Source organism: Sciurus carolinensis, chromosome 13 (genome assembly GCF_902686445.1).
Source record: "Sciurus carolinensis chromosome 13, mSciCar1.2, whole genome shotgun sequence".
NCBI lineage: Eukaryota > Metazoa > Chordata > Mammalia > Rodentia > Sciuridae > Sciurus > Sciurus carolinensis.
In genome coordinates this window covers 1,171,129-1,196,011 of record NC_062225.1, presented here as the reverse complement: position 1 = coordinate 1,196,011, position 24,883 = coordinate 1,171,129, and the positions used below count along the sequence as shown (strand labels likewise).

The 24,883-nt window shown below is 57.7% G+C and overlaps 2 protein-coding genes across 9 annotated transcripts in view; one reads left to right on the top strand and one right to left on the bottom strand.

Annotated features, from left to right (window-relative positions):
* The window catches only part of Elmod3 (ELMO domain containing 3), a 20,825-nt gene extending 4,172 nt beyond the window's left edge, over positions 1-16,653 (top strand). For 3 of the 6 annotated variants that reach the window (XM_047522740.1, XM_047522736.1, XM_047522739.1), the window contains 9 exons: positions 101-170; positions 2,899-2,967; positions 3,779-3,870; positions 5,050-5,173; positions 5,364-5,486; positions 9,199-9,329; positions 12,533-12,609; positions 12,892-13,019; positions 13,423-14,215. In XM_047522740.1, coding sequence (XP_047378696.1) covers positions 101-170; positions 2,899-2,967; positions 3,779-3,870; positions 5,050-5,173; positions 5,364-5,486; positions 9,199-9,329; positions 12,533-12,609; positions 12,892-13,019; positions 13,423-13,622 — 1,014 coding nt within the window. In that variant the 3' untranslated portion in view covers positions 13,623-14,215. Of the gene's footprint in view, positions 1-100; positions 171-2,898; positions 2,968-3,778; positions 3,871-5,049; positions 5,174-5,363; positions 5,487-9,198; positions 9,330-12,532; positions 12,610-12,891; positions 13,020-13,422; positions 14,216-15,189; positions 15,315-15,695 lie in introns of those variants that run through there. The other 3 variants (XR_007104672.1, XM_047522738.1, XM_047522737.1) reach the window with 3 other exon arrangements.
* Capg (capping actin protein, gelsolin like) lies at positions 15,663-24,883 on the bottom strand. Of its 3 annotated transcripts, none has more exons than XM_047522745.1 (10): positions 24,640-24,883; positions 20,676-20,711; positions 20,420-20,592; positions 20,180-20,334; positions 19,897-20,064; positions 18,720-18,869; positions 18,373-18,465; positions 17,938-18,070; positions 16,099-16,187; positions 15,663-15,805 (listed from the first exon to the last, which is right to left on the bottom strand). In XM_047522745.1, exons 2-10 carry the CDS (start codon positions 20,696-20,698, stop codon positions 15,740-15,742), a joined length of 1,050 nt encoding a protein of 349 aa, XP_047378701.1. In that variant the 5' UTR covers positions 20,699-20,711; positions 24,640-24,883; the 3' UTR covers positions 15,663-15,739. The 3 variants fall into 3 exon arrangements, with proteins under 3 accessions (XP_047378701.1, XP_047378700.1, XP_047378702.1); XM_047522744.1 differs by having other exon boundaries at positions 24,644-24,882; XM_047522746.1 differs by lacking the exon at positions 24,640-24,883 and adding an exon at positions 23,805-23,829.

Sequence of the window (24,883 nt, the reverse complement as noted above, 5' to 3'; positions counted from 1 at the left end):
CTGGCCAGTTTCAAGGATATTTGTGCAAGTGGGTGGGAAATATTGGTGTGTATGGGGCACATGGAATCTGCCCTCTCTCTGAAGGTGACCTGCCCCACAGATCTCAGAGTTGAAGAACCGTGACGTTCTCCGGGCCCTGACAGCAGAAGCTAATGGATGGGAGCCAGGTGGTAAGGACCTCTCAGGGCTCTGGAGTCGGGGTGGGGCCCAAGCCAGACCTTCTGTGGATCTGCCTTTCGTTGGCGGAATTTCTTATTTATCCTCCAGAATTTTGTGGGCTTGTGTTCCTTAAGGATAATTAGAATCAACACTGGTAGTTTACTGTGTGCCTCTGGGAGAGTCATGTGATCTCTGTCTAGGTTGGAAATATTAATACTTCTCTCATCCTCAAAGGGATAGTGGGAAAATGAGTTCACGTACTTGAAAAGGCTTTGGGGGGTAGTCTCCTGCTTTATCTGTTTTCCATCTGTACTCTATTTAAAGTTCATTCCACTTGCTGATTTATTATGGAGAGATCCTCATTATCTCAGAAGCAGCCGCTCTGGAGTTAGATATCTCATTTAAATTCTGGCTCTTTTATAAATATTCTGGGGCTTTATAAATATTGTAATGTAGAAAAAAATTTTTGGACATCCACAAAGTTCTCTAAATAAAATACTATCCATACTGAATGGCAACAACCCAACATTAGTAAATAACTTTTAACTTAAATGCCAAAATATTTCTACTCAAATTTTTTTATGCCAGATATTTCTACCATATTTTAAAAGTTTTTCAGATTGCTCTTGGCTAATTTCAATTAAATAGGATGACCAAGTCAACAATGTTTAGTTTATGAATACATGGAAGAGAGGGAGAATAAAAAAGACAATTAAAAAGAAAAAGCAGCTATACTAATGTAAGCTGAGTCCGTTTCTCAAAATTCTGTCCTTTGCCTGTGGTCCTCTGTTGGTCAGGATCATCTCTGGAAGTGGGAGGGTCTCCAAGAGGACGGGAAAAGCTCTTACATGGCTTGGGTGTCTGTCCCCAGTTTGTAGGCACTGGTCTGGTATCTTTAGTTGGTTTCAGTGCCACATGTTTGATTCTTCTCCATTGCTGGGGGTGGAACCCTGGGCTCCAATGCCGAGCGGGTGCTCTACCACTGAGCCGCATCCCAGCCCTTGATATTGCTAGCCAGTAGCTAGTACTTTCCTCTGACTAACCTATGGTGACAGCAGACCTTTACCCCTGTGCTGCTCCTGAGGTCTCCACTCCTCCCTCCCAGACCTGGATGAGGAGCACAGGGGACAGGTCGCCCTGAGTGCTCGGAGCGGGGGTCTGAGGGTGCAGAATCAAAGCCGCAAGTCGGTGGGACTCAGACCATACGCGTTCCTTGTGGTTGTTCTGCTTCTCCCTTTCTGGCCAGTCACTTTGTCCCTCATTTGATCTCCGGAGGGTCCAGCATGCTGAAGGCAAGTTTTATTTTCTTGACCATCCAAGGTCAAGTATTTGTTTGGCGTTGTCCACCTTGGAATCCCTCAGTCTCGCTGTCTGCCGCCTCAGGCTGGAGGTGGCATAGACAGCCTTGAGCCCAGGACTGTCAGCAGTAATCGCTAGGCTTACTGAACTGCAGCCTTTGGGCTGCATGCTCTCGTGTGGAGCTGGAGAAGAGGAGCTAGATGACTAAGCAGCTCGCCCAAAGAAACACAGCCACTGAGCAGCAGAGGTCACACCCTTCACCTCGTCTGGCTCTCGGGTGTGCTTTCAGCCACTGTCCTCCTCTGTTTCCCAGCCTGTCTCTTCCTCACTCTCCATTAGCATTTGGTGGCATTTAATCTGCAAGAGCACGTCTGTCTTAGTCTGTTTTTCATTACTATCATGAGATGGCTGACAGTGGGTGGCTCTTTTGGCTCACAGCTCTGTTGCAAGGTTGAGGCTGCATCGTGATGGCCGTGCTGGCAGGCCCAGGTTGATGGGGGCATCTCAAGGAGGGAGAGCAGGACCACACATGCACATCTCCTCTGGGCTGGCTCTCATGACGCCCCAGTATTCAGTCATGGTCTCCACCCTGATTTACCCCCAATTGCCTCCTGAAGATCCCACCTCTGAGTAGGAGAGTCGCACTGTGTCCACCCTCTTAGCAGCTCACAGTGGGATTGGATTTCAGCACTGGAAGGGTTCCACTTGGAGACACACCATTGCAAACCACGGGGCAGGAGCCTTCCTAGTCTGCGTGCACCCCTGTGGCCAGGGAGGTCCTCATCCACACTGGGCAGTGCAGTCTCCAGCCTTCATTTTGTTAGTTGGTGTCATATGAGAATTGAATTGGGAGTGCCAGTGCCAGAAGGTGCCCAGCAGTTTGGGCTAGAGAGGCAGCTGTGTTTTGGAGAGAAGGCTGTGTGGTAGCTGCCCTTTCTACCCCTTTCCCTTTTGCGGAAGTGCGTTGATTCATCCGACACCTGCAGAGCCCCTGCCATGCATGCAGCACTGCTGGGTCTGGAGGACCCTGCCCCGTGCCTCACAGAGCAGGGCTAGACAGCCAGCCCACCATGGTAACCATCGGGTGTAGCGCCTCAGGGTGTGGCTCCTAATCCAGGTGTGAGGTCAGAGATGCTGCCCAGTGAGGGAGGGAACTGAGCCTGCCAGGGCGAGCCGTCTGCAAGGACAGGAGCATGGGGAAGGCAGAGCGAGCCGAGGACTCCAGCTGGTCCCCGAGCAAGGCAGCAAGGAGGAAGGATCTGGACCCTGAGGGGCTTAGGTGTGCGCTGCAGAGTGAGGGCTCGTAGAGCCGCTGGAGGACATCAGTACTGCCTTCTGAAAGCTCACTCTGGCAGGACCTGGAGGGTGGCCAGGCCCGGGGCAGGCGAGGCTGGTGTCTGCAGTTGTGGTCAGCCGCCCCTCCTTTTCTCATTGTTGCAGTTGTGAGCGCAGAGGTGCTCAGGGCCCAAGAGGAATGGGAAGCTGTGGACACCATCCAGCCAGATGCAGGTAAACGAGGGTGGCTGGTGTTTCTGGAGTTCTGGGATTAGGAGACCTTTCCTGAGTGTTCTCATTTTAGTAGCGTGACATAGAATAAAATCTCTTTTCCAAACCAAAAGATGACGACATTCTTCCTCCAGAGAAATGGAAATGAGTGCAGGGTTGCCAGCCCTCCCTGACATCCAGCTAATCTGAGGGAAGGCAGGGGGAGCCTTGGGCAGGGGCAGCCTCTGCAGGGTGAGGAGGATGGAGGCAGGCAGCCAGGGCCCCTGCACACAGCTGGTCAGGTTGTTCAGTATTCAAGGTGGGCTGCAAAGACAGGGGCAAAGCCATCTACTGGAGTGCTCTGAAGACTGGGTACGAATCTCCTCAAGTCCCTTTCTGAGAGGTCCAGGTAGAGACATGGCAGGGTAGAGGTAGCACCTGGACTTAGCCTGAGTCCCATCAGGCTCCTGGAGAGATGTGACAGGGAATAGCATCAGCCATCGCCTACATGGCGAATTGGCCCCTGAGCAAACCAGTAGCACGCCCCCTGTGGGTACCTACTCCTGGCAGTGACTTGCCCCCTCAAGGATGGAATTAGGGAGCCCTTGCAGGTCAGCCCCATCCTGCTCCATGCGGAGGTTAGCTAGCAACTCTGAACAGCCTGGTCCAGCGGGTAAAGCCAACTCCTTGAAAGGAGGGCTGCAGCCGTGGGTGTCTGTGCTCAGCTGGAAGCCCGTGCTTGGCTCAGAGGTGACCACCAGGAGCCCTAGGTGGAGGCTTGCTGGCAGAACTACGACTGTTAACAGATCCTCAGCTCTCTTCCCTCCTGCCACAGAGAGCTGGGACAGCTCAGACCAGCCTGGACAGCTCATCTCCTTTGGTGAGGCCCTGCAGCACCTCCAGACTCTGGACCTCTCCTCCTTCAAGGTAACGGGAGGTTCAGGTCCTCGAAGTTCCTGCTTCCAGGAGCCAGTCTTCCCTCCCTCCAGAAGAGGGCCCTGGGCAAGCAAGTGGAAGCGTCCATCTGAGGGCCTGTCTCACCCGAGAAGTGCTGTGGCACAGCGTCCTCAGGGCCAGGCCCCTGGCGTCCTGTGGCCTGCCATTCAGGGGCCTGTGCAGCTGTCCCCTGCTCTTCCCTCTTAGCAGTGGGAGGGGGGAACCAAGGACCCGGAAGCGCCCTGGGGAGGTGGTGCAGTTGTCCAAGGAGCTGAATGAGTCATGGCCAATGGAGGGCAGTTCCCTGAAGGATCCAGGAGCTATTTGGGAATCTTAAGAAGTATGTGGGGTCAGGAAAGGAGGGAGTATTGGGGGAAAGCCAAGCTGGGCTTTCTGGTTCAATCTGTGACTAGCAGTAAGTTGAGAAGAATGCAGTTGCAGATCATTAACATGAAACCTGGCTCAGGAGTTGTGTTGGTCAGCAGAGTCCAGAGAGCCAGAAGCTACTCAAATTGTAATATCCCAAGGCAGGGGCCGAAGTGCGGCTCAGTGGGTAGCGTTGACCGTGCGTGTGTGAGGCCCTGGGTTCATCCTCAGCTGCTCAAAACAAAAGAATATTCTAAGACCAGCAGCCGTGGTCCTGGCCACAAGGAGCCAACACGACTGAGCTTAGGAAGCACTGGTCATGGCCACGAGGCTCCAGCCACCCCTCAGAGGCATCTCACTCCAGTGAGTCCCCACTGAACCCCCTCCCCTCTGGCTGGTGTCCTAGAAGTTGAGTGGGGACTCACCTCTGAGAGAGGGAGATGGATGTGGAAGGGTAGAGCAGCCCTGCTGGGAGCCCTGGCCGGCTTTCTCTTGGACCACATGGGGGAATCCCAGAGGGGCATCTGGAGCCTCCCGGAGTCAGTAGAATAGCTAATTCTGGAAAATTCTGAAGGACCAACGCACAGAATGGCAGGGAATGCTGGCTTCAGGACACCTCCTCCTCCCTGCAGACAAGCTGGAAGAGCCTGTCTGGGAGGCCTGGCGGGTTCTTGGCAGCCTCTGCCTCTTTTCACTGCCCAGAGGCAGGTGCTGGCTGGGGCGCTAACTGACCCCAGGGGATGGTCAGCTCCTTAAGGCAGATGAAGCTGGCCCTCTGCCCAATACCTGCATCTTCCTCCCCAGAAGAGAATACAACCAACTGTTCGAAGGACTGGGCTCGCCGCCCTCCGGCACTGCCTCTTCGGGCCTCCTAAGCTCCATCAGGGCCTTCGGGAGGAAAGGGACTTGGTCTTGACCATCGCTCAGTGTGAGTGTCGGGCTGCCACAGAGCACACCCCACATGGGTGCTGGGACAGAGCACTGTGCCCCTCAGCTGGCCAGGCCAGGGCTCTGGCATGCACCTGATGGTGGGTGAGACTGGGAGCTGAGAGGAGGGTGTTGAGCACCCAGCCCTCCCCTGGGACAGTCGGCAGAGAGTGTGGTGTGTTTGGGGGCAGGTGGCCTGGACAGCCAAGACCCAGTGCACGGCCGTGTGCTCCAGACCATCTACAAGAAGCTGACCGGCTCCAAACTGGACTGCGCCCTCCGGGGAGACCACTGGGAGGACCTGGGCTTTCAGGGTAAGAGGAGACGCGCACTCTCCGTCCCTCCCTCCCCTGACCCAGGGCTAGCACGGAGGCTGCGCCAGCAGTGTAGGCAGGAAGAGCAGGGCTCCCGGGGGCTACAGCATGTTGAGGCTAAGGCCTCGCCACGGGAAGACACCTGCAGCCTGCAGGAGTGGCAGGGCCTGGAATCTGAAGCCTTGGGATCTGTCCTCCTCCTTTTTCATGAGAAAAGTGAAAATTTTATTACAAATTTTTAAACTGAAAGATGATTTCACTTGTTTTAGGGTGATGCTTTTTCAAAATCATATCCAGTTATATTTGTGTGGAATAGCGAATGATCTTAATTAGAAAAGGAAGCTTTATGTATCCTTAATCTGTTGGTAGTGGTGGGAGGTTAGGCCCCAGAACTGTAGTGTAGTTGTCTTGAGAGTGTCCCCCGTGTATCGAGGACCACATCAGATGGTGTTGTGATTTTTGCCTCCACCAAATATAACATCAGAAGCTCTGGAGGGAGGGCGGGGGCAGTGGGTGGTGCAGCACCCCCCAGCCTGTGGAGCCCTGGGTCTCCTCCCCAGCACAGGACAGACCGCAGGGCCTTGGCGTCCTGCACATGCTGTTTGCGCCCTGTCTTGTTCTTCCCTCCCAGTGTCCAGGACTCTTTCTCTGCCATTTTCCTCCTGGTCTCCTGAGAATGCCGTGATCTTCCCTTGTCAGGAGCGCTCTGGGTGCAGTTTAAAACCCTGGTCTTTTCCTTCAGCTCTTGAAGCACCTGCTTCCTTCTGGCCTCGGGTGTCTGATGAGAAGTCCCCGCCACTCGAGTTCCCTCCCCCTATGAGTAAGGAGCTGTTGTTCTGCCCTGCTTCGGAGGTCTTTTGTCTTTTTGTAATACTGGGGGTTAAACCCAGCAACTGTGTCCCCATTCTGTTCTTATTTTTTTATTTTGAGACAGGGTCTCACTAAGTTGCTTAGGACCTTGCTAAGTTGCTGAGACTGGCCTTGAACTTGCAATTCTCCTGTCTTAGCCTGGGATTACAGGCATGTGCTACCATGCCCAGCTTTTCTTAAGATTTCAGGATTTCGACCATGACGTGTCGTCGTATGGGTCTTTTTGGGCTTATCGTGCTTGGGGTTAGCTCAGCCGCTTGAATCTGTTAGTTTATGTCCTTTGTGAAATGTGGCTAATTTCCAGCTACAATTACTTTGAATACTTTCTTCAGCCCCAGACTTTGTCTTCTCTTATGGGACTCAGGACACAAAACGAGACCCTTGCTGCTGTTGTGTGCTGCAGTTGTGGGCCTGAAGCCAGGGCCTTGCTCGTGCTAGGCAGCGGCTGCACCACTGAGCCGCGGCCCCGCCTCGGTGTTTGGGTCTAACCTAATAGCTCCCCCAGGCCCTGCTCATTTCTGCTTTTTCCCCTGTCCTCTTGCTCAGATGGGATCATTTTATTTGTTCCACCTTCATAGTCTCTGACCTTTATCTCCAGTGTTTAGGTTTATTTGATTTATTTTTTCATTTCTAAAATTTCCATTTGATTCTTTCTTCATTTGCATTTCTTTAGTGACCCTTTCTATTTTTGCAGTTGTTTTTCAGGGTGGGCCCAGAGGTGTAGCTCAATGGTGGAGGACGTGCCAAAGCCCTGCCTTCTGTCCCCAGCACTGAGGAGAAAAACCAAAGTATATTCTGTCATACTGGCTCATGAGAGGCATAGCTGCTGTGGTCGTTTCCTGCTGTTGCCGTGACAAATCTCCACAGCTTAGTAGCTTGGAACAGCATCATGTGTTCACTCTGACTCTGCAGTCCAGAGTTCCCGCGCAGATCGAGGCTGGGTGGGCTGCACTCCTTGCGCTCCTTTTCGGAGGCTCTAGGAGAGATCCACTTGCTTGTCTTTCCACCTTCCAGAGGCCTCCTGCATTCCTTCTTCTCAGAGCCAGAAACAGCACCTCTTCCTGGCCCTGTGCTTGGGCCTCCCTCTTCTGCCTTCCTGGACCTCCCTTACCACACTGGGCCCTCCCAGAGCCCAGGGTGGTCACCCTCCTGCTGATTAGTGTCTTCTTAATCTCCTTCCCGTACTGCTCACTCAGAGGTACTGGGGTGGAGGCATGGGCGTCTTTGGAAGTGGGGCAATATTTGGCCTACCACAGCCACTGTAAAGTCCTTGCTAGGTCGTCCGCCTTCTGTGCTATCCCAGTGTTGGTGTCCGCTGAGTGTCGTTTCTCATTCACATTGAGAATGAGAAGTGAGATGTCCTGGTTCCTGGCATCAGGTGTGGTTTTCTGCTAGTCCTGGTCGTTTTGAGTACTGTGTTAAGAGACTGGGGTCTCCTTTATAGCTCCCCTTCTAGCAGGCCTCCTCTGCTGCCATGCCAGTCGGGGAAGAAGGGCTGTCACTCATGGGGTAAAGCCCAGGTATCCCTTTGGCCTCTGGACACCACTGACTGGGAGGGACAGGGGCACTTCACTGCTGTCCCCGTGTGACCTCCACTGACATTGCAGAGGTGATAGGGTTGCTTCTTACCACTGGGAAGGATGAAGGCCCAGCTCCTGCTTGGCCTTCTCTGATGCTACCCTGGTGCAGGTAAGGGTGCCTTGTTACAGACCAGTCAGGGTGGGAGTCCAGGCCCCCACTGGGGCTTTACTGAGGATTGGGAAGAGGGACATGTTTCTCTGTTTGTTTAGCAGGATAGGATGGTTATTATCTAAAGTGTTCTGTCTTAACCGGGCGCTGTTGTGCATGCCTGTAATCCCAGCAGCTTGGGAGGCTGAGGCAGGAGGATTACAAGTTCAAGACTAGCCTTAGCAATTTAGGGAGGCCCTAAACAACTCAGCGAGACCCTGTCTCAGAAAATAAAGTGTTCTTTCTTGCTAAGCTGCTCCTCTCCTGGCCCTTTGGCCAGAGACAACAGGCTCTCTTGGATTTTTTTCTTTGTCTCTGCTATCTACGTCTGTTTTCTTTTGCTATAACAAAACACCTTTGTTAAAAATGGGAGTGGATTTGGCTCATGGTATGCTGGCCAGGAAGCTCGAGAGCGTGGCACCGCATCTGCTGGACCTGGCGGGGGCCATCCTGCCACCTCATGACGTGGCGGAGGACAGCATGCAGCCTGACAGAGGAGCACATCGGCTCAGTCTCTTCACAGAGGCCCCACTTCCAAATGCCACCAACATACAAACTTGTGGGTTAAGTTTCCAACACGCAAAATTCGGGGCATGCATTCAAATGTGGCACGCTCCCCTTGCACTTCTGTCACCACTCTCCAGCGTTTGGTTGGAATACAAGGCAGAAGGAGACCTGAGGAGTTCACCAATGTCATTTCTCAGTAGTCAAGGCTCGAGCCAGTCGGAGGCTTCTGACGTTTGCAGCTCTTCTTCGTGGGACTTGGGGGAGTCCATTATTCGTCTTGCCCTGGAATCAGAAGTTTAGTCATTTCCTGTAAAGGCTCACACTGGTATTATGGAGAAATGACTCCAGAGAGTCATGTGAGCAAGAGAAACTGCTGTTGGAAGTGACCTCCAGGGTGCTGGGAGACAGGCCGGGGTAGCCCAGAGAGCCAGTCACAGGAGTATGGCAGGAAGCAGGTCTGTGCTCCTCAGACTTCCATCGCCGTGGAAAGGAGTCCAAGTCAGGGCAGCTCCCCAAGCAAGTCCCTGGAGCTTGAGGGGCAGGGCTTTGTTGGGCCCAATTACCATTCCACTTACTGTCCCACCGCATTTTCTCATGGCTGTTACAGGAGCGAATCCGGCCACAGACCTGAGAGGGGCGGGCTTCCTTGCCCTCCTGCACCTGCTGTACCTGGTGATGGATGCGAAGACCTTGCTTATGGCCCAGGAGATTTTCCGCCTGTCTCGTCACCATATCCAGGTGGGCTTTGGTGGGAAGCCAGAGGAGAGGGCTCTGGAGCAAGGACCTGAGCAGCCAAGAGGACCTCACAGGTTGAGAACTGGTTGCTGAAGGCTCTCGGGGCAGTGAAAACAAACACTGTCATCGGACCTGTCCTGGAGTCTGAGCTCCACCACTCGCTAGCTGTGGGTCTCAAGCAAGTTCTCAGCAGCTTAGAGCCTTGATTTCCTCATCTGTGGAAATCCTTTTCTCCTTGAGAAAATTAAATGGGACATAAAACAAAGCACTGGACACACACACAGGAGTCTGTTTCACCCTCTGCTCCCTGCAGAGACCCTTGCTCAGTGTTGGTGGCTTCTCCTGACCCTAAAGGGAAAGAGCCTTCAGCTGACTCCTGTACTCACTGTCAGGCTCCTTGGTCTCTGTCCAGTCCTGCCTTCTGGGGAGAGGGCTGATGGTTTTCCTAAGCAGTAAAAGGTGGTAGTCTCTCCATTTTAGGAAGCAACTTTGACCTGCTTCCTTCCATTCATCCAGTCCAGATTCATAGGAGCTGGAAAGCATTCATCACTGAATGAAGATTTACTCAGTGTCCCCTGGGCTAGTTATTTCTCATTTCTCATGGTGCTTGGGATGCCTCAGGAAGCAAAACAACAGGATCCCCCGCAGAGATGGCAAGACATAGGCTCAGTGCCAGCTACGGGAGAGCATGTTAGGCGGTAAGCGCGAAGGAGAGGCACAAGTCAGGTGGGTCGGCAGAAGAGGAGCGGTCAGCAGCGCTCACAAGAGGGAGCCAAGACATAGCCAGGCCTTGAAGGAGGTGGGGGAAGGACACTCCAGGCAGAAAGGAAACGACAGGGAAACCAGTGGGAGTGGAAGGGACACAGGAGCACAGCAGGCTGGGCCCCAGAGGTAGCACCAGACGCCACGGGCCTCACAGCCACAGGAGGGACTCCAGGTTTTACCTTGTGTCAAATTAGGAGCCCCAGCAGGGTTTCAGACTAGCTGTTGCATGAGCCAACTTAGATTTTTGTAATGGCTCTTACCAGCTGCTTGGTTAAGAGTAGCATTCAGGAAGGGCTTTTATCATAGTCCAAGTTGGAGGCGATAGTGGCTGGGGCCAGGGAGTTTTTAGAGGAGAGTCGGGTTATGCAGAGTTGAGTGTGGGCTTAAGAGTACAGAGCAGGTATGTCTTCCTGAGGGTCGAGTAGGGCTCAGGACAAAACAGGCAGACCATGGGAATTGCTTAGCACAAGCCACCGAGGGAGAACAGGGCTGGGGTTCTGTTTTGCCACACGTTTTTAAAGGTCCATCGGACTTCAAAGTGCCAGTGTTGGTAAGTGGCAGGATACGTGAGTATGGAATTAGCGAGAGGCTGTAGGCTACATCAGTGGCTCGAGAGGTGCCATCGTCAGCCAGTGGCATCAGCCTCACCTGGACCTTCTTAGAAATGAACCTTCTGTGCTCTCCCCAGACCTCATGCATCAGAAACTCGTGAGTGGGGCCAGAACCCTGTGTGCAGGACACCCTGCAAGGGATTCTGGGAACCACTGGTGGGGATCTTTTCTACCTCCAGTGTGGGTGGTTGTCAGCGGAAGAGTGCAGTCTGAGCCACTCCACAGAGTGGGCAGAGACCCAGTGGAGGGGACCGTGCCGTGGTGGAAGGAAGGCGAGGAGCCCGGGGAGGGTACGGTTCTGGAAGCCATGTGGCACAGCCGAGCCGCCTGGGCCAGATGGTGCTGATCACTCAGATGACCGCTCAGCCATTGCTGGATTTGTCCCTTGGGGGTCTCCATGTGAGCATTTTCAGTGAGGGTCAGACACAGAAGACCTTGATTTAGATTGGGTCAAGAGGGAATTGGAGAGGTAAATTGGAGACCGTAAGTTAGACAACTTTTTCAAGGAACTTTGTTGCAAATGGGCGCAAACACAGGTGGTAGTAGTAGTTTTGTTTTGTTTTGTTTGTTTTGTTTTGTTTTGTTTGCAGTACTGGGGATCGAACTCAGGGCCTTGTGCTTGCAAGGCAAGCACTCTACCAGCTGAGCTATCTCCCCAGTCCTTCAGTAGTTTTTATTTTCATATAATTTCAAATATTTGAAAATTTGCAAGTGGGCAGTGTCATCTGATAACACGAGAATCAAGGCTGGGCTGTTGGAGGAGCGTGGAGAGTGTCTGCAGCAGAGGTGCCTCCCCTCCACACCCAGGGGCACCCAGCCAGGGCCACAGGCCAGTGCACGTTCATGGGCACCTTCGCTGGTGACACACAGCCGCAGCTGGAACATGGAGCACTGAGCAGGACCATCCTGCCAGGGACACGGGCAGGCTTGGGGAGTTGCAGAAGAGTTAGAGGTGGGGGCAGACCAGGGCTTGTGCAGAGGCTTATGGGGCCAGAGTTCAGGAGACCGTGGCCTGAGGGAGGGGTTTGTGGCCACCACATGCAGAGGTGCAAAGATGAGCTTGGCCCTGGTGCATTCAGGATAGATAGGTGGACTGGGCACACACCTATGATCCCAGCAGCCCAGGAGGCTGAGGCAGGAGGACCTGAAGTTCAAGGCCAGCCTTGGAACTTAGCAAGACCCTGTCTCACAATCTCAGAATAAAAAGGGCCAGGAATATAGCCCAGTGGTAAGGTGGCCCCTCCCAGGTCCTATCCCCAGTACAAGACGTAAATAACTAACTATATGGGACTGTGAAGCTGTGTGGGAATGAAGGGGGGTGTTGGAACCCCAGTACACCCTTAGCCATCAGGTCACATTGTCTTAAAGAGGCCTGGTCTAAAGAACACGTTGTAATTTTTATTTTGAAGTAATTTTAGATTTACAGAATAATTGTAAAAGTAGTCCAGAACGTTCTCATATATCTTTCTGCCATTGACCCCTAGAAAGAATCTTGCCATCCCTTTGACCATAGTCAGAACTAAGGAAGTACTAGCTGCACCACAGCCTTTGTTCCAGGCGCCCCTGTGTGCACAGTGCTGGGATCGCAGCCTGGGCCTCTTGCTGGCCCAGCAAACGCTCCGCCGCTGAGCGGCACATAGCCTCAGTGGAATCCTGGTCCGCAGGCTTTACCAGAACCACCCGAGGCCACTGCGCCTCGGTGTTCTCACCTGTGAGATGGGACAGCATTGTGAGCAGCCTCTCTGCCTCTGTGACTGCCTCTGGCCGCACCAGGCTGGGGGCAAAACAGGGCAAGAGGGAAGCCACTGACCTGCCGCCCCTCCATTCCAGCAGTTTCCCTTCTGTTTGATGTCGGTGAATGTCACCCGCATCACCATCCAGGCCCTGAGGGAGGAGTGTCTCTCCAGGTGAGTCCCCGGCTGGTCAGCGTGACCAGCAGAGCCAGCCCTTCCCGCCCCACCTCTGCAACTCCGTTCCTCCCCCACTGGTCCTGGAGGGCCTGGGCCAAGTTCCCGCACACCCGCCTCCCTCCATCTCTGCTCCCCAGCCTGATGCAGGTGGGGTGCCTGGAGAGGGGTGGGGAGCTCCCAGTCTGACTGGCTCCTCTAGGGCACCCAGGAGGGTGGGCGGGAGGGTGCCCAGATGTCGCCTTGATCTGCAGCTCACAGGCCACCTTCCTGGTCCCACAGGGAGTGTAACCGGCAGCAAAAGGTCATTGCCGTGGTGAACAGCTTCTATGCCGCCACTTTCCTCCGCCTCGCCCACGTCTGGAGGACCCAGCAGAAGACCATCTCAGACTCAGGCTTTGTCCTCAAAGGTGTCTCTTTCTCCTGGGAGCCCAGGCCCCCAAATGCTGTCTCAGGTCCAGAGATGCACTGGTTTCTATCCCCAGCTGCAGCTCCCTCTCCTGCCCCATGTGGGAACCACCCTCCAGAGCCTGCTGCTCTCTTCTCTGCCACCACTGCCCTCCTTCCTGGCCATATCCCTCTGGGGTCACACTTTGTGAATCAGACACAGGAACCAAGGGTCCAGCGGTAGACTGACTCTCAAGAGTTGAGATTGGCTGGACAAGGCAGCATGTGAGCCTGGGCTCTCGGTGCTCTCCATCCTAGGTGACTCACCTTGACCTCCCTAGCCTAAGGGTTGGGAGTGCTCACCAGACCTGCTAGGTATGACCAGAGTTCCCTGAGCTTTCTTCTCCCTAATCCTCTCTCCTGCAGATTTGGAAGCGTTGGCCAAGAAGAGCCCACGGCGGCTGCTCAAGACCCTGGAGAGCTACCTGGCCCGGGCGTCAAAGGGACAGGCCTCCTTGTTGGCACAGAAGTGTCCTGGGCCACAAGCCCCTCCCTCCACAGATCTCACCTTCACAGGTGTGTGTGACCTGCAGCCCCACTCCTCCGAGGGTGCAGGGCTGATCTGAGCAGCCCAGAGACCAGCCAGCAGGAAGACCCCCAGCCTGGCCACCAGGCTTCAGAGGTCACACAGCAGACCACGTCTAGAGCCCCTTGGCCGGGCCAAGCACCTTCCTGCCGTGGCAGGTGAGATGGGAAGCTCCTGGGCCTGATGCGGAAAGCCAAGCACCCTCACCAGCTCCAGGTGCTCTGGGCGCCCTGGCCCAGCTGTGCTGCAGCCTCCAGGGCTGCGTTCCAGGGGTCGGTGGCAGTGAGCGGAGCTTGAGGCACACACACCCCGCACAGGACGGAGCCTGCCTGGACTCTGGCTCCTAGCAGCAGTCGGCCTGCCTCTGCTTAGGGCCTCGGGGAAGAAGGCGACTGCGGCCAGCAGGGGCAGCACTGACGGCTGGGCTGCTCCTCCCCAGCCCCCCTCCCCTCCCCAGTTTGTGATCTAGAGAAGGGCTCTGGGCTGGTGTCCCCGGCCGCCCCTCGCAAATGCCCACGAGCTAGGGCTTCCTCCTGGGAGGTTCTTGCGTCCTCGGATGGCTTTCTGGCCTGGGCAAAGAAGGAGGAAGTCACTCACACCAGCACTTTAAAATAAAGCAGTGCTTTAGTTGGAGGCTCTGGTCCCCACTGTGTCCTTCCAGGACCTGTTGTGCAGGGCCTTCCTGGGCCTTGTCCCTGGACCCCATTAGAGCCCTGCAGGGAGGAGCACACGGCCCAGGAAGGAGCAGTTGCCATGCCCAGCCACACCCAGCCCTGAGCTGCAAAGCCCATCCTCACTGGCTGCAGGTGTGGACACAGCGGCCCAGGTGTTTGTCAGGTGCACTTGCATGGCAGCCTGGTTCTGTTGCTTTCAGGCTGCAGGCCAGGCATCCAGACTGGGGGTCGGGGCAGCGAGAGCCCCGCCACCTGTCTTTGCTCCAGTGGAAGTTGAGGCTTCTCCAGGCCTGACTCACTGAAGGTGGGACCCATCTCAGGTGGGGACAACAGATGGGCTTCCAGGTGCAGAAGGGAATTTTCCCAGGTGTGGCTGGTGACAAACCCTGCAGTCTGCCTCTTGTCGTCTCTGCTAGGTTTAAACTAAGGCCTTGTTCTGTGAATCCCTCAGACCAGCAGAGGGAGGGAGGTGCCGAACATGGTGGGTGGACGGGGAGAAGAGCAGCACCTCTGCAGGAGCATCAGCCAGTGGTCCTCCCTCCCTCCCTTGCGGCCCTGACAGGAGCCGACCCAGCAGCCCATATGAATTTGTAGCCCTGCACGTGGGGCCAGGCTGCATACTAGGGCCCTGACCGAAGGGAAGCAGCTGCCCCCCATAGGTAGCGGTGGCCTATTCAAGGCTCCCCAAACCAGAGTGCTCACAGCTGCTGCCCTCAAGACCTGGGCAGTGGCATGACCCAGGAGCGTTGGTACAGGGCTGCTGGTGGCTGGTGGAGGGGATAGCCCTCTGAAGGGAGACGCAGAAATCAGCCATTTCCCTTGGGCAGTGGCCTGGGCCCTCCACAAGTCCAAACCATCACCAGAGCCCCGAGTTGAGTGCTAGCCTCGCTCCCTTTCAAAGCAGTCCCTGGCACCAGCTCTGTATCCCCTCAGGTGAGGGCTGGCAGTCTGTGAGGACAGGATGTGGGGATCAGCAGGGCAGCTGGTTTCTACGCTCTGGCACAGTCAGCAAGAAGTGGTCTGTGTCAGCCCAAAGCCACCACAGCCTCAGGACTCAGGTGAGTCCGCCAGCCACAGCCTGCCTGGCCGCAAGGGCCCAGGCAGCCCGGGACACACTTGCTCCAGCACCCTCTGCTTCTTGGCTCTCGCACCCCTTTGCAAAGCGGGATGGAGATAAGGAGGGGCCACTTGCCCAGGAGCAAGAGAGGCAGAACAGCCCAGGCCTCGCCCAGAATGGCACTTCTCCCTCAGCCCCATGCGGCCCATCGGCCAGGCAGGACCCAAGTCGCCACATCCGTGCCACCTCCCATGGGGTTCACAACCCTCCAGCCCCCTGCCTCCATGGCACAGAGGGGGGACGGTGAGAACCACCCCACCCCCAGGGAGGCAGGGAGAGGAGAGCGGGGTCAGGCACTGGCTTCCTTTATTGGTGTCCACAGGGCTCCTCGGCACTGGGCAGGCAGGGGCTGGGGGAAGCCCACCCTTACTTCCAGTCCTTGAAGAATTGCTTGAAGATGGGACTCTCACGGCCCTGGGGCAGAATCTCCACCTGCAGGACAGTGTAGAGAAGGCTGGCTCGGAAGCTGCCGCCTGTCTCTGCCAGGGAGGAGGCTGTGGTCAGCAGGCCAGGCACACTCCTCCAGGTCGGCCCGGAGCAGACCCTGCTTCAAGGGCTGATGTGGTTTGACAGGCCACCCGTTACACCTGAGCCCCATCGGGATGACCAACTACCCCAGGGTGGTCACAGCCTAGGACAGTGACCCTGAGGAGCACAGGCCACCCAGAGACCAGCCACACTGTACAAGAAGGGTAGGGAAACCTGGGGTAGGAGGCGCCTCCCACCTGAGTGTTGGCGGCGTACTGCATGCGGGAGATGAAGCCTTCTGCCACTCGGAGGGCCGCCTGCCGCTCCTGCTCGTTGGCCTTCCGCCCTGGAGTGCAGGAAGGGTTTTAAAAGAGCAGAGATCCTCTCGAGCCCCCATCCCATTTTCTTGAGGAATTTCACGGGGGTCTGCAGAATAGTCCTTGGTTTTTTAACTGGAATACCAAAGAGCTCTTTGGAAGCATGAAATGAGCCTGCAGTGCTTTTCCAAACTGGCATCTCAAAGCTAGGTGAAAACTTCTGCCCAGGCCTGCTCCTCAAACCCGCTCTGGAGCACCTGACTGCATGCGTGGGACCCCGGGCCCCGGGGACATAGCAGGAAGAATGGATTTTCTCCCTGGAATCAACTAGAGGCAGGACCCTCACCTGTTGTGCCTGTCGACTGCATGGCTAACAAGCCTTTTCCTTTTTTAATTATTTATTTATTTGTTTGTTTATTTAATGCTGGGGATTGAACCCAGAGGCACTTTACCACTGAGCCACATCCCCAGATCTTTTATATTTTGTAGTTTGAAGGTTTCATCAAGTTGTCCAGGCTGGCCTTGAACATGCAATTCTCACGTCTCAGGCTCCCAAATTGCTGGAATACAGGCATGGTCACCATGCCCAGCTCAAGCCTTCTTTATAAAATTAAGTAGAACAGAAGGGACAATTTATTATGGAGGGGAGCAGACGCACATAATGCCAGCCAGTTACACTGGCCTAACGGTCATGCTACCAAACTGCTTATCAAGACAAAGGTCATGCGGATCCACCCACTTCTGCAGACTGTCCCTAACCCAACCTGTGAAGAAACAGTTTGGGGAAGGGTGGTGGGCTCTGCAGCAGGCTGTGGGGATCCCGTGAACTACAGCACATCTGAACGAACTCGCTGCACTCTTCCCAGTGGACACACCAGCCTCGCCCAACCCACAGGCATCTCTCTTCCTGGCCCTCACACTCCCTATTTCTCCTCTGGCTTCTCTTTCTGTGACAATTCCTTGCTTGGGGCTTCCTGTGCTTGGCATCAGTGCCGTGGGGCACATCCCTTCCAGGGAAGGAGAAGGCAGCCCCAGCAGGAGCCTCTCAACCCCTAGAGATCAGCCATGCCACCAGCAGCCCCAGGCCTCTGGGTTTGGGAGGCCACAGGACAAGCCCCTTGGAGCTGCTCCCTGGACCTCACCTTCTTCCTGACCAGATTCAGGGCTGGCAAGTCCCACACCTGGTTCACCCTGCAGCTATTTCCTGGAGACTCTCAGACAGACACAGTCCCTGCTTTGGGGAAGCTGGTCCTCTGGTCAGGAAGGTGGAAAACGCTCAAGGAAGCAGAAGCAGGAAAAGCAAGCCGGGGCCTGGGATCACACAGCTCCCGTGCCCCAGAGGCCCGAGCTGGCCAGACGGGCTCCTGCACAACAGCATTCTTTCCAGCCAACACCATCTTTGGGGAAACAAGTTCTGCAAGTTTCCACCCGCTGCACAAAGTGACACTCAGTTTATATGGATTCACTTGTCACAGCCCAAGGCAGAGTCCCAGGACAAGGGTCCCCAGGCCGTGAAGGCCTAGGGGCAGCCTAGGAAGCGAGTCTCTGAGGGTGGTCCCTGGGGCCACACAGGTTCCTCTGGGAGCGGTAGCTGCCCGCAGACCTAGTGAGCCTGAGTCTCGGGGACAGGCCCCAGCAACTCATCTGAGCAGGTCCTCGGCGATTCTGTGGCTGACTGCGGCTTCGAAGCGCGGCTTAACCGGAGCTGGGCCGGCAGCCGGCACCTGCTTGGGTCAGGGCACCACAGGGCCCTGGCGGCGGTGGAGGCGCCCCGCTTACCCTTCCAGATGTAGATCTTGCCACAGGGCCCGTTGTCCAGCACGAAGCAGTCGTCAGGTATCAGCAGCTCGGGGGCAAAGGGGCTGGCGTCAGCCACTTTGGTCAGGTTCATCTGCCCAGTGGCATCGGAGACCTGGGGGAGGGCAGGCCACGCTGACTGCCCCACGCGCCGCCCTCTCGCCCCTCCCACTCTGCTGCTCCGCCCCCACGCCGTCCCTCCCTCATGGGCCCGCTTCCTAAGGAGAGGAGTGCGGGTTAGGAACAGGCACAGAACTCGACAGGAGTCAAGCTCGGAACTAGCCTGGAAACGTCACCAAGGAGGGCCTCGGGGACTGCCGCCACCCACTCCCCATCCTCCTGCCCTCCAAGTCCAGCAGAACCTCGCGGGGACCTGGCCCGGCCTTCGCACACCCGCCCCTGCGCGCGAGTGCCCACCTTGTACAGAGCCGCGGCCTGGGCGTTGGTCTGGTCGGCCGTCAGGTCCTCTTCAGGGCTCCCCTCCCTCAGAGCAGGCCTGGGGCCCAGAACCTGCAGAGCCCAGCAGGCCAGGTTCACTGGGATTCCTGCCCCAAACGGTCAAGCCCTCTAGCCCAGGGCCACCACCTCTGGTGGGGCTTGCCGGGTCCTGCACAAGGGCACTGGGAAGAGTGGGTGCAGCCCTCGGCCAGCGGGCTGCCTGTTCCTCCCTCACACAGACGCCTGCGCCCCAGGCCCTGCCGCTCTCCATCCGCCACCCTGTGTCCAGCTCATTACTGACTCTCTGGACGGCAGTGCCCCCCAACCTGGATCATTTCAGCGGGCTCCTCCCCGTCGGTGACGATCTCCACTTGGGCCTTGCCCTGCCGCTCGCTGTCCCGGATGGCCAGGGCCAGGTCCCGGGCCTTGTTGCGCTCCAGGATGTTGGACTTTCCACCACACCAGGCAAAGATGCTCTGCAGGGCAGCGGGCAGCCCTGGTCACAGCCAGCTACTGCATGCTGCCCAGCTCAGGACCCCACCCCCGTCCTCCCTGGAGGGCTGTCCCCAGAAGGCAGGGACAGCGCTGCAGGAGTTCGGCCACTGCTCCTTGCCCTGGCCGTCGCCATTATCCCGCTTCTCTACCTGGGTGGAGCCAGTCCCTCCCTCCAGAAGAAGCCTGGGTGCCCTGCGCCCTCGCCAAGCTGAGCTGGCACACTTAGGTACAGTACAGACCTGTGCCCATGGGTGACCGAGGAGTAGGGACGCATCCTGGAGCTCTCTCTCGTCCCCGCTCCTCCTGTGCTACCAGGGGACGCCAGGCCTGACCTGTGCCCACCTCATGTCACCTCCGCTGGCCCTTCCTGAGGACAGCTAGGTGGATCTTCAGCCAGACTCCAGCCTGAAGCAGCGTCCCCAAGACCTCGGCCACCCGCCATTTTGCTCCCGCAGCTCCCTCTGCACTCCAGGCCCCAAAAAGCCAGCTGCACACCTGCCCCTCCCCCCCGGCCTCCTCGCCTACCCCTCCCCTGAAGGTCTATCCAGGGGCTCTTCCCTGGGATGGCAGGCTGGCGCCCCTCCCTGCCCTGAGAGCCCCAGCCCCTGGCTTCTGCCCTGCTCACTGAGGCCAGGGGCTAGGACAAGGGACCACTATCTTGGCTGCCTCCCCAGGGACCCAGGTACTGGCCCGGAGGAGCATCATGGACCCACCACACGTGGGTAAGTGAATGAGTGAACAAGTGGCCCAGCAGGCAGCTGACCAGGCCACCACGGCTTCTCAGAGGGAGGGAGTGGGCTCCACCGGAGGCCCCTCTGTCCACGTGGCCCTTCCTAATGTGGGCTCAACACGCAGACACCACCATCTACACAGGCCTTGAGCCTCTGACAACCCCTGCAGCTGCCAAGGGCTGGGCACAGGGACGGCGTCCCCTGGTGGAGGGTCCACCCGGGAGTGGGGTACAAGCCTGACTCCTTGCCCTGGGCAGTGCTCAGCTGGGCCACCCACCTGACCCAGATCCAGGATGAAGCAGTCCCCGGTGTTGAAGCTGTCCCAGCTCAGTGCCCGCTCGGTGGCCCGGATGTTCTTCTTCCCCTTCACCTGGTAGAGCTTCCTGATGGCGGCCGGGGCAGCCCCCGGGGAGGTCTTGTGAAATGCTGACTCCACACCGCCTTCCTGCAGCCCAGAAGGCCGCCTGAGTGACCAGAGCTCTGCCCCCCAGGCGTGAGGAGACGGGCGGGGAGCTGGGACCCAGCCCAGGACACTGGCCTGGCTCCGAGGAGCCGCTGACCTGGTAGGTGAGGCCCCGCGGGAAGTAGCTCATGAAGAGGTCGGACTCGTTGCCCTGCGCCTCCCGGTGCTGCACCGGCCGCTCCCCCAGCAGGGCATCAAGGTGCACGGCCAGCACGGCGCAGGCCCCCTGCTCGTCCCGGGAAGACTGCTGGCCTGTGGCAGGCAGGAGGTGGCAGGGCAAGGTCCCCGGGACCCAGGCCAGCCCCCACCCTGAGCCAGCCCCGGCGCCCGGCCCTACCGATCCACAGGTGGAGATGGGAGCGCTCTTCCGGACCGTTGTGCAGCACCAGGTAGGAGTCCCCCGAGAAGAAGACCCCCTGGCTCTCGCGTGCCACGGGCACCGGCTTCAGCTTCTCCACCCGCCACACGTGCAGGCCAGGGTCCTGCACGGACGCGGGGAACGGAGAGCCACTGCGGGGAGGGAGAGGTCGGTGGCTGGGTCTGGAGGAGTGGGCAGCCGGGGGGAGCGGGGTGGGGAGGGGCAGGCTGCCTACCTCTTGGGAATGGGCGTGAACATGCTGTCGCAGGACCTGCAAGACAGAAGCACCTCATCAAGGGGCCTGAGGGCCCTTGCACGTGGGTCTGGGAGGCCCTGCCAGGTGGCCCGCGTAGTCAACTACTTCACCTCCAGAGGCCTGAGAAGGGGATTGCCCCTGCTTCCATGACACAGGCACAGAAAGCGGGTGGAACGCCCAAGGTCACGCAGGGTCACTCAACTGGGCATGGCTGGTGGAGGCTCAGTCTCCCTGCCTGACCTCTCAGCCACACCTACCTTCCACTCAGACACCTGACGACCAAGGCTGGGATGCAGCTCTCTGAGCAATAACTACTATTATAAAAGTCAAGCCAATGGCTTCAGCTTCCACCATAGACAAGCAAATGAAACCCAAAACAATCAGAAGAAATTAAATAATAAAAATAAAAGCAGCCCTGTGTGGTGGTGCACACCTGTAATCCCAGCGGCTTAGGAGGCTGAGGCAGGAGGATCACAAGTTGAAGGTCAGCCTCAGCAACTTAGCGAGACCCTGTCTCAAGACCGTGGGGATATAGCTCAGGGTAGAGTACCCCTGGGTTCAATCACCAGTACCACATTAAAAAAAAAACCATATCTCCCTTCACTTAACCTATTCATTTTGTAAGCTAATCATCAATGCACAGGGAATTTTCACAACAGGATGGTGAATTTATGAGAATTCTAGGGTTTACAGATCTCCCAGAATTGTGGGAGAGACAGGCCTGGGGAGACTGAACTTGGGAGTAAGGCCTGGAAAGGCGTGTGTGGAACTTCAGATCAAAACCGCAGTTCCTTGGGCTGGGAATATAACTTAGTTGGAAAAGCGCTTGCCTCACAAGCACAAGGCCCTGGGTTCAGTCCCTGGCACTGCAAAAAAAAAGAAAAAACAATTGTAGCTCCTTGTCCTTCCCTTTGTCTCTTTTCTACCTGTCTTTTTCTTTCTTCTGACCTACCTCAACATCACTATAGATTCTATAGATATTAAAACGATAAACGAAGTATCACAAAAACTTTATGCCAGTGTATTTAATTTCTCACAGGAAATGAACAAGTACCCTGAAAGATACACAGAGTGAAAACTCGCTCAAGAAGAGACGGGCTCAGAAAGGGCCACCTGCCGCCCCTCTCCAGAGGCACTTCCCTCCGCCTCCCCCAGGCTCCAGGCGCAGCTTCCCGGGCAGCCCCTGCCTGCCTGCGGGCAGTTCCTCCAGCAGGAGCTGCCCGGCCCCACTGCCCTTGCCGGGACCGGCCTGCATGAGCAGCCCTCACGCCTCCATGGCCTGTGCCCACCCCAGAATGCCAGGCCCGTGCCTTTCTTAAGCTGATCATGATGACACATGCCTGTCATCCCAATAACATGGAAGGTTGAGGCAGGAGGATCGTAAATTCAAGGTCTGCCTCCACAACTTAGCAAGGCCCTGCTTTCAAAACAAAAAATAAAAAATAAAAAGGGTAGGATGTAGCTCAGTGGTAGAGCACCCTGGGTTCAATCCCCAGCACCAAACAGCAAAATTTTTAGCAAACTAGAATAGAGGAGAAATTCCTTGACCTGATAAAAGGCATCTACCAAACACAGAACATTTTATTGAAGGCTGCCTGCCTCTAACCCCGGCCAGGGAGCCCTGCAGGCAGGGTCACAGCCAGGAGATCAGGGTGAAGAGGCCAAGGGTCATCCCAGGCTGGGGCTGCAGGCGGGCAGGGAGCCACTGACTGGAGCCTGACTGGAGCCGGGCAGCTGGGGGCCTGGGCAGGCAGCGAGCACAGGGCGGTGTGTGGTGCCCAAACCTGACTTTCCTCCTCCGGGACCAGCCGCGCCTGAGCGGAAGGGTTCAGCCCAGGAGTCGCGGGGAGGGTCACATGCTGCGCCCGCAGGCCCGGCCTGAGTCACCGGGAGTCAGGGCGGAGGGGGGAGTCAGGGCGGAGGGGGGAGTCAGGGCGGAGGGTGGAGTCCGGCAAGGGCCTCAGCATCTCAGAGGGGGCCGGCGGCAGGGCGCTGCGGGCACGTGTGCGGCCCCGGGCTAAATGCCCCACACTGCGAGTCCCGCAGAGGGACAGCCTACGGAGCGAGCTTCCGGCCTCCACCTCCACCCCTCAGCCTCTGCCTCCCCGGGATGTCAGGGCAGGGCGCCCGGCCAGTCTTCAACAGGAGTCCCAGCGGCGGTTGAGACAGGAGCCCGGGCCCTGCTGCGTCCCTGGAGTCATGGGCCATTCCCTGACCCTCACCCCGCTCCTTAGCTGCCGCAGGCCCTCGCTGCATTGGGAATGAGCCCGCCCTCTCCCCGCAGGGCAGGACCCTGTCGCTGTGGTCTGGGACCCTGGGGCCGATAAGGTCTTCTTGGCTTGTTCAGCTGGTCTCAGGGCTGAGGCTCCACAGCCAGCCTCACTCCTCGGGTCTGCAGTGGGGCTGAGCACCCATACTTTGAACGACCCTTGGCGGGACCTCATACTGCCTGTGGATTCTGTCTGGGCAGCGTCACCCTGGCACACTGGGATCACCCGAGGGGTTCTGTGAACCCCCAGGACCTCGGCCCCAGACGGCCAGCTACAGAGAGACCCGGGGGAGAGCCTGGGTGGTCCCAGGTCAGGGCTGGAGCTCCCGCTGCCCTGTCACATCCCCACCTCCACCTCTGCTCCAGGCTCTGCCAGGAGGCTCCAGCCCAGCCTCCAGCCTCTCCCTCTCCCCGCATCCCAGCTCTTTGGCCGGAGCCCCAGCTCCTCAACCTCACGCCCATCAAGCCCCGCTGTCCAAGGAGACTTCCAGCCCCATGCCTCAGCCTCCTCCGCAGTTCTGCCAGCCCTCGCCCCAGCCCAGGAGGACAGCTCCAGCCTCGACCGCAGGCGGTCCTGTATGGAGACCGAGCAAGGGAGCACTGATCCTCCCTCCGCAGTCCCCAGCACCTGCAGCCGTCCACCCACTCCACTCCCTCAAGGCCTGTGGGGGGCTCAGCACAGGGCAGGTTGGGGGCAGGGCTGAAGAGCAGCCCAGGCCTCGGGTCTGCCGCAGGGTGCAGCGAGGTGGAAGGCTGCCACACCCGAGGAAGCCTCACACTTCCCTTCGCAGGGCCCTCGAGAATCACAGACCAGCCCTGGGAGGAGCCTTCCTGCTTACCGAGCTCAGTCCTGCTCCTCGCCTGCCTCCCAACACACCCAGGCACCACAGCACGGAGGTCCCTTCTTGGATGCTCCTGGGGATGGGAAACCCCTCTGGACAGAACAGCCTCTTCTGTGTCTTTTTTTTTCACCCCAGGTACTAAGGGTTGAACCCAGGGCCCTCCCATGCTAAGCAAGCACTCCACCACTGAGCTGCAGTCCCAGCCCTTTTTATCTTTATTTTGAGATCCTCCTGCCTCGGCCTCCTGAGCTGCTGGGATTACAGGCACTGGGCCTCGGAGCCCAGCTGATGCACACCTTTGATGAAAAGATTGACAGCCTTCGGTGTCCCCATGCCTCGGTCCCTGTGGGATCTTCACCCTCCTCAGACCCTGACTCCTCGCCCCCCGACAGGCCTCCTCGCCCCACAGCCTTTCTGCCCCTTGGTGTGCAGTGCACGTGCTTCCTTCCGGTGAAGGGGTGGAGAGGAGGCGTCTGCATCAGAGCCACACCAGATCCCCCAGCCGACGGGCTTCTGCCTGGGCTCCACCCTCACCCCCACCCCAAGCAGCCCCTCACAGGGGACTTGGCCAAAGTGCCTCCTGCAGAAGGCCAGGCCTGCCCTGCCCTGCCCTGCCCGACTGGGCCCCTCCAGCCCGCCAGTGGCCCAGACCCCTCCCAGTGCTGTCCCGGGGAAAGAATTCGCGCTGGGGGCCTCGGCGTCTCTAGGGTGCCGCCACCACCCCCACACCCAGGGGGAGCCCTGGGCTCCTCCATCAGCAGCTCAGACACAGCCCGCCAGGGTCCACCCAGAGGGCCCTGGCCAGCCCCCTCCCAGGGCCCCCTCGGGTCACCTGCCTGGCTCCTCTCCCGCTCCTGCTCCTGCGGCTCTTCCCCCAGCGGCTGCCGCTCCTCACTTCCCTCTCCTCCCGGCCGCCCCGCCCACCTGCCCCACCCTGCGAGGCCGGGCAGGCCTGGACAGGGGAACGCGGGCTGCAGTTAGGTGCCGCCTGGGGGCGTCCCGGGAAGACCAGAGGTGGCCGCGGGCCGGGGGCGCTGGCCGGACCTCTGAGTCCAGGACCAGCAACGAAAGCCACG

Bases quoted from the DNA above. Each gene is read 5' to 3' on its own strand.
- Capg (XM_047522745.1), bottom strand. From the start codon at position 20,698: ATGTTCACGCCCATTCCCAAGAG. The intron at 18,466-18,719 runs GTTGGGGGGCAC...TGGGCTCTGCAG, and splicing joins AGCCCGCTGAAATGATCCAG to GTTCTGGGCCCCAGGCCTGC. The intron at 18,071-18,372 runs GTGGGCACTCGC...GCCCTCCCCCAG, and splicing joins AGGCCGCGGCTCTGTACAAG to GTCTCCGATGCCACTGGGCA.